Raw genomic sequence first — 18,140 nt, 5'->3', positions numbered from 1 at the left:
TTTGCAGGGCTGATTCCTTGTCAAATTCGGGTTTGATCGCTACTAATTATACTTATATCTGTTGCGAAGGAGCAATATACATTCACTGACTTGCGTTACTATAAATAATTCAAATGGGTTTAAAACTATCCATTAAAATATTACAATGTGCAAATGTCGGATTCAATTATGGGCATTCGAATCTAGTTAATAGTTTCAGCCCTTCCATACCCAAATTCAAATAAAACAAGTTAACAAAAACTAGCTTATAGATTCAACATTAATTACGCATATTTTCGTCACACAAGAACAACATGCGTCAATATTGTATAAAAACGCCCACCGCTAGATTTAAAGATATGAAATTGAATAATTCCATCCCTGAAAATGTTTAAATGTTTTTTATGAATAGTACGGACGTTTAACGACAACGGCAATTTGCTTTTGTATATTGGTTAACTTTTGAATTCATTTCTCACCTCTTAAATAATTAAATTGCTTACTCAAAAATGACACAAAAAATGGATTTATCATTCCATTCCCTCGCAATTAATCTGGCAATTTTATTTGTATCTTTTGTTTATGTGTGAATACAAGATTTTTTATTCACACATTACCGAAAGATTAATTTATGTAAACAATGGGGGGGGGGGGAACTCCAGGTTAAAAACATATCTATTCTCTTTGCTAAAAACCGATTAAAAAAGAGAAAATGTCGTATAAAACTAAATTCTTATTTTAGATTTAACCGACTTAATTTCCAAAAAAATTGGTATGAAGATTTTTAGTGCCAATTCTAGAACTTAATCCACAAAAAAATCGTCTGAATCTAAATAAATAAATTATTGTGGGTGTTCATTTCTGCCAGTTTCCCATACTAAACTGCAGGATGTTGTATATATGAACTCCAGGGGCATATTCGGGAAGGCTTAATATTTTTGACATTCAAGGGGGGCCATAGGCTCAGGCTACGTGGAGGGTTAAAAACTCTTGTTTACAACCGGGGGGGTTGGGCTTTGCAACCAAAACCACCCCCCCCCATCACCCTTGAATATGCCCTTATAAAGTTATTGTTTACATAATGTACCCAGTACATTAATCTGTAAAGTTTATCAACATTCAGAGACTTGATATTCCTTGGAATAGACTCGAATCAAAATGTCATGCTAAATTATAACAGTGTCCATGTTAATTAGTCTTTCAAAAAATTGAGAAGAAGAAATGAGTGTCAAAAGGCAATTTTAATTTTATTAACAATCATATTTGTTTCACAAAACAACAACAAGTCATTGATTTCCGATTACTCTAAGAGAAAACAAATAAAAAACTCGAATCTATATAATAAAACAAGACATTCATACATATACAGGGTGCGAACGGTATTCGTAGACAAAATTTAAATCAATTTTTAAGTCAGAAAGGAAATGAATCTTTAAAATTTCGGTTTTTTTAAAATCAGATAATCCAAATTTAATCGGCTCGGATATCTTGATTAAGGGGGACACACAATGACCAACAGAGGGGTCGTCATAACCCTGTTGCGCAAGGAGATTCAGGCGCCGAAGCTACTGTCACAGCCAGGAAATTGTCGATATAGTGCAAGTAATGATTGATGACGACCTGGGCACGTTCATCAGGCAGATTGGGAGGTTGCTGGGCAATATCGATTGGGTGGTGAGGAAGATTGGGAAGGAGAAGAGAGGGTACAAATCGTACATACATAGATAACGCCAGTTTATTAGCAATGCGATGAAGCCGAAGAAGATGGGGTGCAGGGCGCACATGAAGCACGTCTAGAACACAAACTAGTGGCCCCTTCAGCTACACAGATTTACATCCACCCGATTATTTTGTGTAGTCCTTGGTCAAGAAGGATGTCAAAAGAACCCTTTACAACACAACACATTGAAATCACTAGTGTATTCAAATTCAATGATATGCCGCGAGCAAAATTCGTCAGTGCCTGCTCTAGCTTAAATAATGCATGGATAAGGTTGTTGCTGAAAAAATGCGGTTTTCTTAGATAAATATGTTCGTTATAACTAAATAAACATCCTTTGATTAAAACTTCAATAAAAAATAGTTTTTGGTCAGTTTTCGAATAACGCACGCACCCTGTATATGTTGCCGGCCAAACACCTAGACCGAATGGACTGACATATTAAGTGTACACTCATGGCTAAAAAAAAATATTTTTTGGGTCCGCCCTAGAATACGATTTTGGACCCCGACCCCCTCCCATCAATTTTGTACATGACCAGTTTTTCAACAATTTTCAACAAAATTAGTATATATTTAGATTTTAGAGTTAGGTTAGGTTACGACACTTTCTGGGCCGAGCGCTGCGTTGCGTTTATGCTAGAGGGCCGAGAGCTGCGGCTGCTAAGACAGGCTAGGGGGCCGAGCACCGCGGCTAGGAGCCGGGCGCTGCGACCACTTGACCAATAATATCCTTGTCTTACATATAAGATCTATGTACAAAATTCACAGGAGGTGAGAGGGGGCCCGTTCACTTGAAAATAGCCGATATTTTGAAGAAAAACAAAGTTTTAAAGATAAACCATCAATATGTATGGTATGTTGGCGTACTACACACTTGTTGGCAAAAATACGGCCAACAATAGTATGTCATCCCTTACATATCCATGAGGAGAATTATTATTATAATCGTCTGAAACCATCAAATTACTATGTCCAAGAGTTTGTAGACGATAACACTTTGTTTATTAACACAGCACACAAGGCAAGGATATACGATTTTATTTGTTTCACTTTACAGCGCCATTTTTTATTCACAATATCACCATTTTCGGGATTCACCGCCATGCAGTTGGTATTCAAATTTAAACTTTTACGGGATAGGGACCAAAAAGTCCATGTATATGCTCATTTTTCACTCATTTAAGGTAAAAAATATTTTAAATCTACGACCTTGAAGTTATTCACTTTTTATGCAATGTTCGGTAGCACGCATGCGCAGTAATCAAAGCTTGGACAGGTCGTCTTTGATTGAGAACAAAGTCCAAAATATTTCAAATTTCTTGGAAAACTGCGCTTCAATTTTCTTCGAAATATTCGAAATATTTATGTTAAGCATATATCTGTTGATAATACACAAATAAAGCTAAGATCCTAGGCGTATACTTGGAGTTGGGTGGGGGGAGGGCAAAGGGGACAACCCCCCCCCCCCCGGATCAGTAAAATCTTTTTATCAAGGGAGTTTCAGACGGCATTTTTGAAAATTTACCCGAATTCGTATATGTGCTAAACGTTTAATTTATGAGGGACAGGACTGAGACCCCTCCCCAAAGAAATAGAATTCCCACGGGCCTGCAGGAATTTTTTCAAATAAAATTAACCCTAACATTACTGGTATGAAATTTACGAATATATACAGCTTTTTTTGGGTTTGCATCAAACTTTTAAACTCTAAAAAATACAATTTATTAAGTAAAGAAAAATCCGAAAAATAATTTCAAAATAAGTAAAATAACCTCAAACTTAATAAAAGATTGCTTGACGTCTGGTTTGTATCAAACTTTATATAAACTCTAAAAACAAGAATCGAAAAATACGTAAAAATACGTAAAATATATAAACTTAAAAACTAAGAAAAATTATTTGGTGTCAAATTTACGAAAAAATACGTATTTTAAGGTAATTGCATCCAATTTTTAAACTCAATAGGGTTTGCAGCGAAAAGGAAAACTCGTTTTGCAAACATTTTTTTTTCGCAAAATTTCGCTTCAATCTGCTTTGGGAAAAAAATTTCACCAAAAAAGACAAAATACAGCTTAAGCTCCTAAGGTTTCCGCACAAATATTTTCTCGAAATGCAAAATATTCGCAAAAGTATTTTACGCAAAATTTCGCTTCGATTTTGCATTATTTTCTTCATTCATTTTCGCGAAAAATGCGAAATTTGTGAAATACGAACAAAATTTTCGCATTTTCGCGAAACTTTTTGTTCGCTGCAAACCCTAGCCAGGATGCGCCGAAAAAAAATCATGAAATCTTATAGTATATATACAGACTATCTATCGTTTGCATTGCAGTACAATATAGATAGTATTGCAAAGTAAAAAATCCTCCTTTAATCATTAAAACATTATAATTTCAACATAGATTAAGTTTTAATGATCGGCAAATTTACTAATAGTTTTTTTTTTATAAAATCCACAAAAATATTTTTTTCTGGAACTATTAAATTATATTGAGAATTTTTACTTTTTACTTACTTACTAACATTTCGAGTTATAGCATTTTTTAACTCTTCCTGTAAATTTATTTGATCAATTGGCATAGAATAAAGAATTTAATTGGGGCTTCAATTTGAAACAATTATATATTTTTTAAATGTTCACTTTTTAATGACTTTTCAAAAAATCATAAAAAAATGGACTGATTTTTATAGATAATAATTAACTAAAAATAGTTTACTAAAATTTTATTTGGCTATCTAATTTAATTTTGGCTATCTAATTTTATTTTGGCTATCTAATTTTCTAAAAAAAACTAGAGAGAACTTTTTTTAACTTTATGTAAAGATGAGCTAAAAAACTTATATAAATTTTCAAAATATACAATTGTTACTTTGCGACCTAATTACTCCATAAATAAATTAGTTAAGGAATTCTTGACGTAAGATTTGAAATAACAGATGTTATTATTGCCCTCGTCGACTTTTCTATTCATACTTTGCTTGTCCATTTTTTGAGGCAATTCACATGACCCAATGTCCCATGGGAAGAGTTTATGGATGATCAGAATAGCAAAACATATTTCGAAAAACATAGCGGTTTTTGCAACATTTTGAAAAATTCACAAAATAATATTAAGAAATCCACGAACTTTTTTCTGTTATTTTTTCTATTTAACAAAGAGAAAATGCTGGAGCAATAATTAAAAGTTGAAATAGAAGCCAATACTAGTGATATATTATAATAAAATATTTAGTTTTCCCAAAACTAATTTTATCACTTGTTTCCTCGATATTGTCAGTTGATCTCCTATTTAACAATATGTAATGGGATCTGTGTATAATAATTTTAGTAATTGAATCTACATATATCTAAATAATTTCAGATTTATAATCTCCAGTGTATTCGAAACATTATAATTGTTATATAACATGTTGAAGCTGGGATTCATTACCTTAGCAACATTTAGGTAAATATGCCATTAACGGGACTAAAACCGTATTTTAATGCAAAGATGGCAATGTCCGATTTACAACAGTACTCTTGAAAACTCAATCTCATAAAAAATGTGGAAGATCAAGTAGTTTTCCTGACTAGAAAAGTGTTTAATTCTGTGAATTTCTTTGTTGTTTCTTAGAAGAAAGCGCGCATGCGCATAGTCATTTTTACAGAGAAATCACATATGAAAATAATCAGTTTGAAGATTCAAAAGCATGAATATAATTCATGCTAAATCAGACTCACACATGGCTATTGATTTTGTACCATTGTAAATCGGATATTGCCATCTTTGCATGGAGGGCCGCGTTACGTTACCTTACGTGGACAATCTCTATAAGCAACATTTAAAAACGTTCTCTCAAGGTTTAACCGTGGGAAACGTTTACGGAGTGTTTTAACGTTACAAAACGTAAACACATACAAAAAGCTTACATTAATTTGGTTCGCCTGTAACTGTAATAATTATTTAATCTAAAGGAATCTTGCCACGAACTTTGATTTTGGAATTCTTATATCTCCGCAACCCGATGTCGTAGAAATTTTATGTTTCACATGAATTTTGTTAAATAAAACCAAAGTTTACACCTACCCGAGGCTCAAAAGATATAGGGATTAGAAAAGTGAGTTTGGACATAATGCATTAGCAGCTGATATCTTATAAAGTATAAGCTCAAATAAGCGTAAAAACGGCTGAGCCGATCAGGCATAATTTTTTTTGTGGAATCTTAAATGATCTCAGGGGAGGTTCGGGATTTAAGAATGTTCAGAAGTAATTTTTTTACTTTTCATAAGATCGATGAAAAACATCGATAAATCATCAAATTTTTTTTGTTTTTATTTAATAATTTAAATAAAATATAGCCGCAGATTGAGCAACAATTAAAAGTTAATATAGAAGCCTATGTATTTAAAATTTTTACAAAGATAATTAGATCAACTGAAAGATTCAGCAGATTTAGTTTAAAGGAATTGAGTCTTTGCCACAAACTTAGATTATTTAATCACTATATCTTTGCAACCCATTGTCTGAGACCTTAAATATTTCAAGCTATGAGTTATGTTAGATTAAATAATCTAAGTTTGAACTGTCAAAGGTTTACACCATCAGGTTGCAAAGATTAGAAAATTTGAGTTCGTGGCAAAGAATCAATTCCTTTAACCAACAAATTTGATTTGTTTAAAAATAAGATACAAATTGTTTAGTCTGGTGTCTCCCAAAATGTATCTGATAGAGACCAAAGAACAAGCTTCTTTAGCTGCTCCTTCAATCCCAGCAGCAACTCCAGCTTCTTCATACCAAGCAGCCACACAAGCTGCTACAATTCCGGCAGCTCCAAAAGCTACTGCCTCTCCTTATGAAACAGCTTCAAAAAAACCTGATGGGAGTAAGTAACCTTTTATTTCAAACTTGCAAATTCGCAATTTTTTTCATAAGATTTTAAATTGTGCATTTTGTAAAAATTGTGTAACTTTTTTGTAGAGTAAAATGCCTTGCCTAAAGATATCCTAAATGTTCTAATGTTTAGGGACACAACTTTAATTTTTTAAATTTTAAATTTTAATTATATCCAAATATTAAATATAATATAAGCAGAGTCCGAATTTAATGAATTTGAGCCGCGTCTCAAATCCACCGATTTCAATTGAGCGTCAGCGTCTTGAAACATTGAATACAATTTTAAATGAAACCAACCATATTTGGGCGCCGTCTCAAATTAAAGCCCCGCCTCAAATTGTTTAAATTCGGCCTATGAGCTAAAAGCTCTAGTATTCTGGAATGTAGATATTTTAACGCTTGATCTTGATCTTTTATTAATCTGAAGATTAATTTAATCTTTATTCATTATTCATAATTGAGATGAAGTGACTAAGCCTTGATCTATGATCTCAGAGGATATCGAGATCAAGACGATCATGATTATGAGTATCCAGCACAGAGGATATCGAGATCAAGACTATCATGATTATGAGTATCCAACACAGAGGATATCGAGATCAAGACTATCATGATTATGAGTATCCAAGCAAAAGTTCCCAGCTCAGGATTTTTATAGTCTGCCGCCCTTAAAGGGATAATTTACTTACTTTGGGTAATTTCATGGTAAACTTATTAGCCTATTAGCTATTCATTGGTACTTTTCAGATATATCTATATATGACCGGATAAAAGCCAATTTATGGTTTAGAATTCCAACGGAAAGGTATAATACCTTTGCATAGACACTATTTAAACGTTTTCAGATATATCTATATATGACCGGATAAAAGCCAATTTATAGTTTAGAATTCCAACGGAAAGGTATAATACCTTTGCATAGACACTATTTAAACGTTTTCAGATATATCTATATATGACCGGATAAAAGCCAATTTATAGTTTAGAATTCCAACGGAAAGGTATAATACCTTTTCAAACGTTTTTCAGTAACAAAAACCAATAAAATTTAGAATTATCATATTTATATGATATCGCGTGTCAGCCATTAAAATTTTTTAAAATTTCATGACTATGACAAACAGGCATCAAATAGTGTCTATACAAAGGTATCATACCTTTGCGCTGCAATTATTAATAATAAATCGGCTTTTTCTCAGGCCACAGTTTTCTTTGGAAAGTAAGTCTAATACCAATAAATGGCTAATAGGCTATTTAGTTTACCCTCAAATTACCCAAATAACTGAATGGTCCCTTTAACCCGTATTAAATGAAAACCTATAAAAGTTAAAAATAATTGATTTCTTGCTTTCAGGTGATTATGCAGACTCACTGAGTAAAGAGGATTCAGGGTAAATATCAAGATAATATTCATAAATAATAATAATAATGATAATAATTTACTAATACTAGTGCGGATGACAGCGATGACTATATTTGTGAAGAGGATGAAGAGGATGAAGAAGGATTGGATGCTGAATAAAAATAATTGAATTTTGTTTTAAAATACAGAAAAAATGTTTAAAACATTTCTTTCTGTACAGAAACATTTCATCAAAATACAAAATATATCTACAATTTCATTATAATTTTTAATAAAACCATATATTTTGGTTCACAATGCTGTGTACAAAAATATAGGTAATTTTATTAAATGTTTGTGCAACTGTACTTGTTTGGCTACGCTCAATTTTATACAACCGAAGTTAAATAATTTACTTTATTAACTGACTAAATTAAAAATCTAAATTTAGGAGATCAAAATATATCAAGGTGACGTGGCAGAAAATAGAGTTCATCTTGCCGCGTCTGAGTATCCGGCTTCTCTCCTCAGATCGTCTTCCGCCNAAGGTGGAGCATGACGTGGAGATGGCTTGGAGGTTGGAGATGTTGGAGATGGAGGAACAGGTGGAGTAGCATGACGTGGAGATGGCTTGGAGGTTGGAGATGTTGGAGATGGAGGAACAGGTGGAGTAGCATGACGTGGAGATGGCTTGGAGGTTGGAGATGTTGGAGATGGAGGAACAGGTGGAGTAGCATGACGTGGAGATGGCTTGGAGGTTGGAGATGTTGGAGATGGAGGAACAGGTGGAGTAGCATGACGTGGAGATGGCTTGGAGGTTGGAGATGTTGGAGATGGAGGAACAGGTGGAGTAGCATGACGTGGAGATGGCTTGGAGGTTGGAGATGTTGGAGATGGAGGAACAGGTGGAGTAGCATGACGTGGAGATGGCTTGGAGGTTGGAGATGTTGGAGATGGAGGAACAGGTGGAGTAGCATGACGTGGAGATGGCTTGGAGGTTGGAGATGTTGGAGATGGAGGAACAGGTGGAGTAGGGCTGGGGCGAGAAAGGGCGTCAGCTACAGTATTCTCCAGGCCAGGCACATGTACGATAGAACTTGTGAATTCTGCAATATAGGCCAGGTGTCTCTGTTGGTGTGCAGACCAGGGCGGAGAACTCCTGAACAAAGCAGAGGTTAGAGGTTTGTGATCAGTAAATAACAAAAACTCTCTACCTTCGAGCATGAAGCGGAAGTGTCTGATGGAGAGGTAGGCTGCTAGAAGTTCCCTGTCAAAAGCAGAATACTTCTTCTCTGTGTCAGATAACTTCCTGGAGAAAAACGCTAGTGGAAACCAGGCTTCATCAACTCTCTGTTGGAGAACAGCACCCACATGTGAATCGGAAGCATCAACGGCAAGGGAAATTGGAGCTGATGAACGAGGATGAATTAACTCTGGAACTCTGATGATGAGGTCTTTTGCATGACGGAAGGCAGCCTCGAGGTTAGAAGTCCAAGTGATAGATTTTCCTGGACCCTTCAGAGCATCAGTGAGGGGAGCTAGTACTCTAGCAGCTCCCCGGAGAAATTTCCTGTAAATTTTGATCATACCCAGGAATCTCTGTAGAGCAGGTTTATCTGACGGAGTAGGGAACTCGGAGATCGCTGCTGTGTGCTTGACCAAAGGAGAACACCCACTCTTGGAGAGAACATGACCCAAGAACTCGATCTCTGAAACAGCGAACTCACACTTGGGCAGGCCGATCGTCAGTCCGTGCTGTCGACAGAGGAGCAGGACTTGACGAAGGTGATCTACGTGCTGCTCCAGGCTGGTGCTGAACACTAGGATATCATCCACGTACGTGAAACAGTAAGGGAGGTCGCCGCGGATGGAATCCATCATCCTCTGAAAAGTATTACCCGCATTCCTGAGGCCAAAAGGAAGGCGTAGAAACTCGAACATTCCGAAAGGGGTGATGATGGCTGTCTTGCAAATATCCTCCTCGGCCATGGGAACCTGATAATAACCCTTCTGCAAATCCAGCTTCGAGAAAACTGTTGAACCTGCAACTCTTGACGTGAAATCTGCAATGTTGGGTAGAGGATATCGGTCAGGAATCGTAACAGTATTCAGACGCCTGTAATCTCCGCAGGGACGCCAACCTCCATCCTTCTTCTTTACCATGTGAAGAGGAGAAGACCAGGGAGAATTAGATCTACGGATAATCCCTGCCTTTTCCATGGCGGAGAACTCTGCTTTGGCGGATGCCAACTTCTCAGGGTCTAAACGTCGAGCTTTAGCGAAAACTGGTGGACCAGGCTGCGTGAGAAGATGATGGGTAACTCCGTGACGAGGTTTGGAGGCTGTGAAACCGTCGGACGAAACCACATCTGGAAACTCGGCAAGGAGGTCGGAAATACATTTAGGAGTGGCAAGAAGATTGGCTTTGAGTGGAGCAGGTTTGGAGTCTGGAGAAGTTGGCAACACGATGGACGGAGAGGTTGGAGAGTCGGCACTGAAAACTCTCTGGTTGGATACATCCAGGAGGAGATTGTAGTGTTTCAAAAAATCTGCACCCAGGATCGGAATTGCTACCGGAGCTAGTTGGAATCGTCTTCCGCCACAATCCTGTGATTTTTGTTGCTTAAAAAATATCAAGTTACCTAACCAATGTTGAATGCCGCAAGCTCTATCTAAGATCAAAGACGACTTAGAAGTTATCAATCAATTCATATTTTTCCGGGTTATTTAGAACATCACTGTTTGAGGAGATGAAATAATTAATAATGAAATAATCGATTCTACGGTTCATTATGGATTTCATCGATAATTTCCTTTAAGAAATATGTTCCTAAACAGCAAATTAGTCTACAGCTAAACCCTAAATAAAACACACATCAAAAGAATTCATCAAATTCTTCACTTTCTGATAATGGAATGTTGCAGATATTTATTTTTTTAATTAAATGATTATATGGAACTTTTTTAAAACTGTTCCCGCATATTCATGGCTAATTATTTATTTTCGCAAATACTGAGATTTACGTAAAATAGTAAAAAAACTATTGAAAAATTTTTAAGACTACATTTGATAAATTCTTTCGATGTATGGCTCATAATTAGGGGTTAACTGTTCAAAATAATTGTGTTTTTTTCATGTTTTGTCCGGGTTATTAAATAATTGTAAAAAAACGTTTCTTCTGCTGACTGAATCTAATGGTGAATTATTACAAACGACTTTAGGCTTTTATTTAAAAATTGCACACCTTAAAAATGTCTAATTGGTATAAAATGAATCCTAAAGTTGTTTTCTACAATACTGCACTTTCAGCTCAACTACCATGTCTAGCCGGTCTCTCCCTTTAAAATGTAAAAATTATTGCTGCTACTAGATGGAGTTGAAAACTACGAGAAGATGAAAGAATTACTCAACAAATCTAAATTTAAACTTGAAAGATTAGAACAACAATGGAACAAAACAGAGGTAAGATTTTTAGGTGACTGAAAAAAAGGGATTATCGATACCTGGAAAAAAAAATTTCAAAATTTTTGTTTTGTTCGGATGTTAGGCATTGGTAAAATGTTCAATCTATTGTTTTCCAAAAATTTTTAAAAATTCATCAAAAATTATTGAAATATAAAAAAATTGAAACCAATTATTTGGATAATTTGATAGCATTTACTGAAGATTTCCGCTCTAAATTTTTGCGGATTTTTTTTTATCTTATTGAATTTTTAAAGAATTTCTATGAATATTAAACTTGTTCTTCCGATCCTCCTGTCGGCTGGATTTATATCACACATTTCTCCACTAACTATATTACCTAGATGAGAGGTTGCGTAATACCTGCATCATTACAAACGTATATTTATCAGGAGCTGATGAATACTGAGTACACTGAGCTCAGTAGGGACCTGGAGAACAAGAAGAACAGAAGAATAAACAACCCAGAATCCAGGTATAGAATACACCCTGAAGAGAACCCTTTCAAATTAATCAAAATTGTGATAATTTCAGTTCCAAGGATATTATTGCTGAATTATCTGCAAAAATCCTGGACTGCCAAAAGTTGATAAAGAGGAACAGAAAGATTGCGGAGAAAATAGGTAAATCACCAAAATATGTGTTAGGTTTAGGCATATGGTTTCTATGCATTTTGATAAAAAAGAAATTGAGTTTTTGCCACAAACTCAAACTTTCTAATCCCTATATTTTTGCAACCAGATGGTGTATTTAAAATGAAAAATATTTTATCTAACAGAATTCAAAGCCCTAAATATCAAAGATATATGACAAGAGGTGGGATACTATATACTGATTAGAAAATTTTAGTTTGTGTCAAAAACTCAGTTCCTTCGGCCTAACTTTTTTTTACTACAAATCAAAGAGATCGATAATTTTTAATATAAAGTTAGTTTAGAACTGTCTTCTTTAAAGCAAACTTTTTTGTTGTAAAATTATTTTTGATTAGTATTTTACAATATCTTAAAATCTATTTTTACTCTTTTTTTTACTCGCTCACCACAACAACAAAAAGAAAACAGTACAATTTTTGTTTAATCTATGATTAATAAAAAAAAATCCGGAATCCCCAAAACGTTAATAAGTCAGCTATAGATCCAATTCTTTGTGACAAGAGCTAAACTTTCTTTTTTTTTAGATTAGATAGAAATTATACAATAGCACAATTTATTTTATCCTCTCTTAACTTTTGATTTTGAGATGAAAAAGGTTTCGAGATTCTTAAGATCTAAAGATGAACCGAATGTCCTACACAGACCGTATCCTGGATATTCTTAAGAACGTAGAGAAGCAGCAGTTGGATATAGATAATATACTGGTGGATATCAGGTTGGATATATAAATAATATACTAGTGGATATCAGGTTGATATAGATAATATACTAGTGGATATCAGGTGGAAATAGATAATATACTAGTGGATATCAGGTTGGATATAGATGATATAGTAGTAAATATCAAGTTGGATATATAGATAATATACTAGTGGATATCAGGTTGGATATGTAAATAATATACTATTGGATATCAGGTTGATATAGATAATAAATTAGTTTATATCGTGTTGGATATAGATAATATACTATTGGATATCAGGTTGGATATAGATAATATACTAGTGGATATCCGGTTGAATATATAAATAATATACTAGTGGATATCAGGTTGGATATAGATGATGTACTAGTGGATATTATGGTTGGATATATAGATAATATACTTGTTGATATCATGTTGGATATAGATAATATACTAGTGGATATCAGCTTGAATATATAGATAATATACTAGAGGATATCAGGTTTTTCCTTGAAGTTTTAATTGTTAACTATAAGTTTTTTTTCGAATTACAAGTTTTTAAATTGAAGAGAAGCTTTTTTAATTGACTTCTTCTCTTTGTTTCCATGTTTATGTGTATCCATGATGTTAAAAAAGCTTGATAAAAATCAAAATTGTAATCGAAAGTCGTCTTTATTGTATTCTTATATGCGACGATGACTGTAGACATTATACTTTTTGCATAAAATATCTTGAGATTCTATGATGAATGTATTAGTGTACAGTGGTAACTAGAAAACAGAGGACTTTTAATTTTTAAATGTCGAAAAGGATTTAATAATCTCCGACTGTTTTGATTCTTGAAATGTGTTTTACCAATTTCAAGTCAGAAGCCTTGGCGACATCTTCTATATAATAAAGCTGTTCGCTTATATATATGCATATATATGTTAGCTATAGCTGGCCAAACGGCTAAACTAAATAGGTGGAATTTTTGTGTGGGAATCCGGAGGTAAGATAGGCTAAAAAAAATAATTTTTCAAAATTATATTTTTTCAAGTGTTTCTAAAATTCTACGGGCAACGTCGGGCATTTCAGCTAGTTTTGTAATAAAAAGAAATATGAAGACGACATTCCAGATACCACTGTATATCCAGGAGTGTACAGAAGGACATTAACCTGGAGTCTGGTAAACTGGAGAGAACATTTCTAGAACTTAATATTTCAATCCAGGTAATTCAATTCAGGGCGCTTAAAGGGACTGTACGCGTAATTAAAAGTGACACTCCATGCAAAGATGGCAATGCCCGATTTACAACGGTACCCTTAAAAGCTTTATCTGATCGTGTATGCTTTAGATATCCATGTTTTCCTTTATTTCCACTGCTTATTTCCATTTGCGGCTTCTCTGCAAATGAGACATAATGGAGAAACTCACAGAAATAAACACTTTAAAAAATGAATAGCTTAAAACGAAACAAACTAAAAACTAAACACAACAAAGTGCATTCTCTCAGTATCAGAGTTTTGTTCAGTCGTAGTTTGATCTCTCATCAAATATTTGTCGAAATTGCAAGTACAAGAAATTTACATGTATCGGGTAAAGTTAAGACTCAGTAGATTATTAACCAGTGTCCGAATTCAAAGAATTTGAGACGTGTCTCAAATTTAAGCCGCGGTGGTTGGTTCCACTTAAAAGTGTTTTCAATGTTTCAAGATTTAAGTCGGCGCTCAATTGAAACCGGTTTTGGCTGATTTGAGACGCGGCTCAAATTCATTTAATTCGGACTCAGGAACTTTAGTGTTTAATGTGAGAGGAATCGTGATTGATGTCAAATATTCGGTTCTGCTGTTGCATAATTTCTCTGACATTTTGAGCCTACAATTCACCTTTTCTTTTTGCATTGATTATATTTGATCTTTTGCTTGATTTATTGGACGAAAAATACATTGTTTAAAGTTTTATTATTAATATTAGGGAAATTTCCAATAAATTCTTTATTGTTAAGTATTTTTTTATATTTTTACACTTCTTCTTTAGGATCAAACATCTAAAGAAAAATACATTTTTACTTTAAAGTCTAAGTATTCATATTAGTGAAACTTCCGCAGCTTTTTTTGTTAAATATTTTTTTTTTACATTTTGACACTTTTTCTCAAAATCGTCTTTTAGATCAAACATCTTAGAAAAAATTTATTTTTTACGTGAAAGTCTTAGTATTAATATTAGAAAAATTTACACATTTCTGTTAAGTTTTAAAAAAGATATTTTGACACTTTTCTTTCCAAAATCATCCTTTTGATCAAACATCTTGAGTAAAATACATTTTTTACTTTTAAAGTGTTAGTATTTATATTAGGGAAACTTCCGCATAGGTCTTTATTGCAATTTTTTTCTTTGACTTTTTATTTTCGTATTGAATTGATAATAGTAAAATTGAATTTGTGGTCTTGGGTTTATATATATAAATATATGTTAATTATTAATATAGATAAAACTGTTTTCAAATGAAGATAAACAATGTATATTAAAAATGAAACCGAATATTTGATTTCAAAAGTTGAGAATTTATTGAAGAACTGTGAATAGGAGATGCAATTTTAAAATTTATATTTGTTTCAGGACAGGTTAGGAGGAAAGAATGGAAAGGACGGATTTGGAGAAAAGATAAAGACGATGATAAACTTGATTCACCAGGTATAAATTAAAAATGTTAATGCTCTTTGTAAAACTTGATATTTTTGCCAATTTCTTTTTTGAAAAAGCTCTAATTATAGTTCTAAAATGTACCAGTCTAGAGCTACACTACAGTTCAAGTGACTTAACCGCAAAGGGCAAGGCGTTGCGACACTTTATAGTCGGCCCAGTCTTTAATATGAAAATACAATATTCATAGCTCCCTAGATCTCTGTTCTAACCCTTAAACTTGATAAACCATTTGTGTAAATCTTTGATATCTCAATCTTAAATTATTTTATCTAACATAATTCATAGTTTGAAATATCGACATTGGTTGCAAAGATTTAGGGATTGTGTTGTTGTTACAACTTTACGACTTTGTGATTTACAACCAAATTTACGAAAAGAAAATTTATTTAATTCTTGAATTAAACTTACTTTTGACGTCATATTTGATAACTTGATAAAAATTCAAAATCCATTTGATTATGATTGAGTTTAAAATAAACTATTTTTTGTAAAAATATTATAAATTGATAAAATATATTTAAATTCTATAAAACAAGAAAAAATTGTTGAAAAGATATGATCATGAAAAATAAGCGTTAACAGATGGGTTATACATTTTTACACAATACAATACAATTATATTAATGCTTTTAATAATTCAAATCAAATCAAATCATAAAAATTTCTGCAGTTATCATTATAGGTATTAAAAAAACATCAGATACAAAAAACTACAGCTGGCAAAAATCAAGTCCTTCATAGTTCTAAAATGCAAATGGAAAAGGTTATATAGAGTGGTAAAATAAAAAACCACGGCTTTGCGACACTTCAAAGTCGATCCAGTCTTGAAAAATCATAGCAGGCTGAATCTTTGTAAAATTAAGATACAGAACCTTTAAAAACAAGCAATATAATAATATCAGAACAAGTAACAATATATTAATAATAAATTCGACTTCTATTACTAATAATAATAAAAATAATACTGATAATAATAATAATAAATGATATGAATAATAATAATGATTAAGATAAAAATAATGATACGAATAATAAATAAAAATCAAAACAATTTTTAAACTTTATTATAAAGATTTATTCACACACAAAGAATACATAAATGTATAAATGGTGTTGTTTAAATTTGTTTAAATATTTTGAATATATAGTTTTACAAAAGAAAAAGAGAAATATGCAAAATTATGCACAAATAGGCGACATTGATCATTACTTATTACATAACATTTTTATCATTTCAGTTATTACGTAATCATCGAATCCTTCAACATATAAAATATTCGTTCTTGTGTCATTAATGGTTATTGTAAGACCGGAACTTAAATACACAAATCTGTATAAAAGTATCTGTATGAAAATACAACAATTATAAAGAAATTAATTTACAATGGAAATAAATGTTTTCAACATTTATATATTTTCGAAACAAATGGGCATTACATAAAGCTCGCACCCCTGAGCCTTTCGTAAAAGTAAATTTAACCTAAAATCTGACCGCGTCAACCTTGTTGCACCGGTTAGTCCTATTGAGTGTTTGCTTTATTTACCCAATGTCCGGGCGATACAGTACAAAATGGGACCGGAAAGGTTGACCCGGATCGAAAATTCAAATTTACTACTGCTGCCGGTGAAAGCGACAAATGCTATAATCTTAATCAAAAATATCTATTTATGTCATTGCAATGGGTATTATAAAGTGGGAAAAAGTTTTTGCCGGGATTTTTATTTTGATCGAAAACAAACTAGAAAAATTAAAAATCACAGCAAAAACTTTTTCGCGCACATGATATCTATTTCCATAACATATATAGTTTTTTTCAATTTTACTCATATTATTTTAAAGCAGGTCGTTACTTAATCACCCTGTTGTAGGGTGATTAAGTAACGTTATCACCCTACAATGAGACAAATTAGGTGTGAAATTTGAAATTTTAATAGCAGGGTGAAAAAGTTACTTTTTCACCCTGTTGTAGGGCGATAAAGTCACTTAATCACCCTACAACGGGAAATATTAGGTGTGATAAATTCCATCAAAATTGAATAAAAGTTTTTAAAAATTATTTTATGTTTTTCAACATATATCTAGAATATACGAAGAGAATAGTCAATAACAATTGACTTAATCATGAAAATTATTTTTAAATGAAAATATAAATAATAATAAAAACAAAATGAATATTAACTTTTAAACTATAAATACACATTATATTTCACTTCATAAAAGTACATTATTGTTAGGGTCTATTACAGTCTTGCATATATGTAAGTTCTTGCAAACTTGTCAATGAAGAAATTAAATATATATATACATGGGCGAATTGATAATAATAATAATAATAATAATAATAATAATAATAATAATAATAATAATAATAATAAATAATAATAATAATGATAATAATGATAATATCTAGGTATGTTATGAGACGGTTGAGGAGGTTCGAAGCCTAGGACGGGTGCAGCGGAGCTTTAGGCACCTAGAGCAGCAGAACTCAAACTCAACCTTGGAGCGGTTCTCAGAAAAGAAGAAGAAGCTTCTCGTCGACCTGACTGCTCTTAAAGCTGAAACTACTGAAGCTGTAAATTAAATAGTTTATGTTTGTAATATTTTTTATGTTTCATGCAGTTGAAAACTTGCATGAAACAATGTATTCTCGCTTCCGTATACGATTAATGTCAGCCAATGTTTACATCCTCGAAGAAAAGTACGAATAAAATGACTGGTTCTAACGGTAG

The 18,140-nt window shown here is 32.8% G+C and overlaps 2 protein-coding genes across 2 annotated transcripts; both read left to right on the top strand.

The window, feature by feature from the left end:
* Nucleotides 1-5,037: 5,037 nt before the first annotated feature.
* On the top strand, nt 5,038-8,133 carry LOC111705899 (uncharacterized). The gene is made up of 4 exons (XM_023478600.1): nt 5,038-5,147; nt 6,383-6,564; nt 7,930-7,966; nt 8,028-8,133. The coding sequence occupies exons 1-4, from the start codon at nt 5,110-5,112 to the stop codon at nt 8,095-8,097; spliced, it is 327 nt and encodes a 108-aa protein (XP_023334368.1). The 5' UTR covers nt 5,038-5,109; the 3' UTR covers nt 8,098-8,133.
* A 3,122-nt stretch (nt 8,134-11,255) lies between these two features.
* Nucleotides 11,256-18,139, top strand: LOC111705894 (coiled-coil domain-containing protein 22 homolog). Its single transcript, XM_023478594.1, has 7 exons — nt 11,256-11,380; nt 11,773-11,855; nt 11,915-12,003; nt 12,646-12,748; nt 13,855-13,930; nt 15,321-15,395; nt 17,819-18,139. The coding sequence occupies exons 1-7, from the start codon at nt 11,312-11,314 to the stop codon at nt 17,990-17,992; spliced, it is 669 nt and encodes a 222-aa protein (XP_023334362.1). The 5' UTR covers nt 11,256-11,311; the 3' UTR covers nt 17,993-18,139.
* The last annotated feature ends 1 nt before the right edge of the window (nt 18,140 follows it).

The sequence above is a fragment of the Eurytemora carolleeae genome, unplaced genomic scaffold, assembly GCF_000591075.1.
Source record: "Eurytemora carolleeae unplaced genomic scaffold, Eaff_2.0 scaffold614, whole genome shotgun sequence".
In the NCBI taxonomy this organism is placed as follows: Eukaryota; Metazoa; Arthropoda; class Copepoda; order Calanoida; family Temoridae; genus Eurytemora; species Eurytemora carolleeae.
Note: the sequence above shows the minus strand (reverse complement) of the source record. Positions and strands in the feature narration are given on the sequence as shown.

Coding starts and splice junctions, on each gene's coding strand:
- LOC111705899 (XM_023478600.1), top strand. CDS start 5,110: ATGTTGAAGCTGGGATTCATTACCTTAGCAACATTTAG. Junction 5,148..6,382: donor ATTACCTTAGCAACATTTAG/GTAAATATGCCA, acceptor CAAATTGTTTAG/TCTGGTGTCTCCCAAAATGT. Junction 6,565..7,929: donor TTCAAAAAAACCTGATGGGA/GTAAGTAACCTT, acceptor TCTTGCTTTCAG/GTGATTATGCAGACTCACTG.
- LOC111705894 (XM_023478594.1), top strand. CDS start 11,312: ATGAAAGAATTACTCAACAAATCTAAATTTAAACTTGAAAGATTAGAA. Junction 11,381..11,772: donor AACAATGGAACAAAACAGAG/GTAAGATTTTTA, acceptor TATATTTATCAG/GAGCTGATGAATACTGAGTA. Junction 11,856..11,914: donor ATAAACAACCCAGAATCCAG/GTATAGAATACA, acceptor TGATAATTTCAG/TTCCAAGGATATTATTGCTG.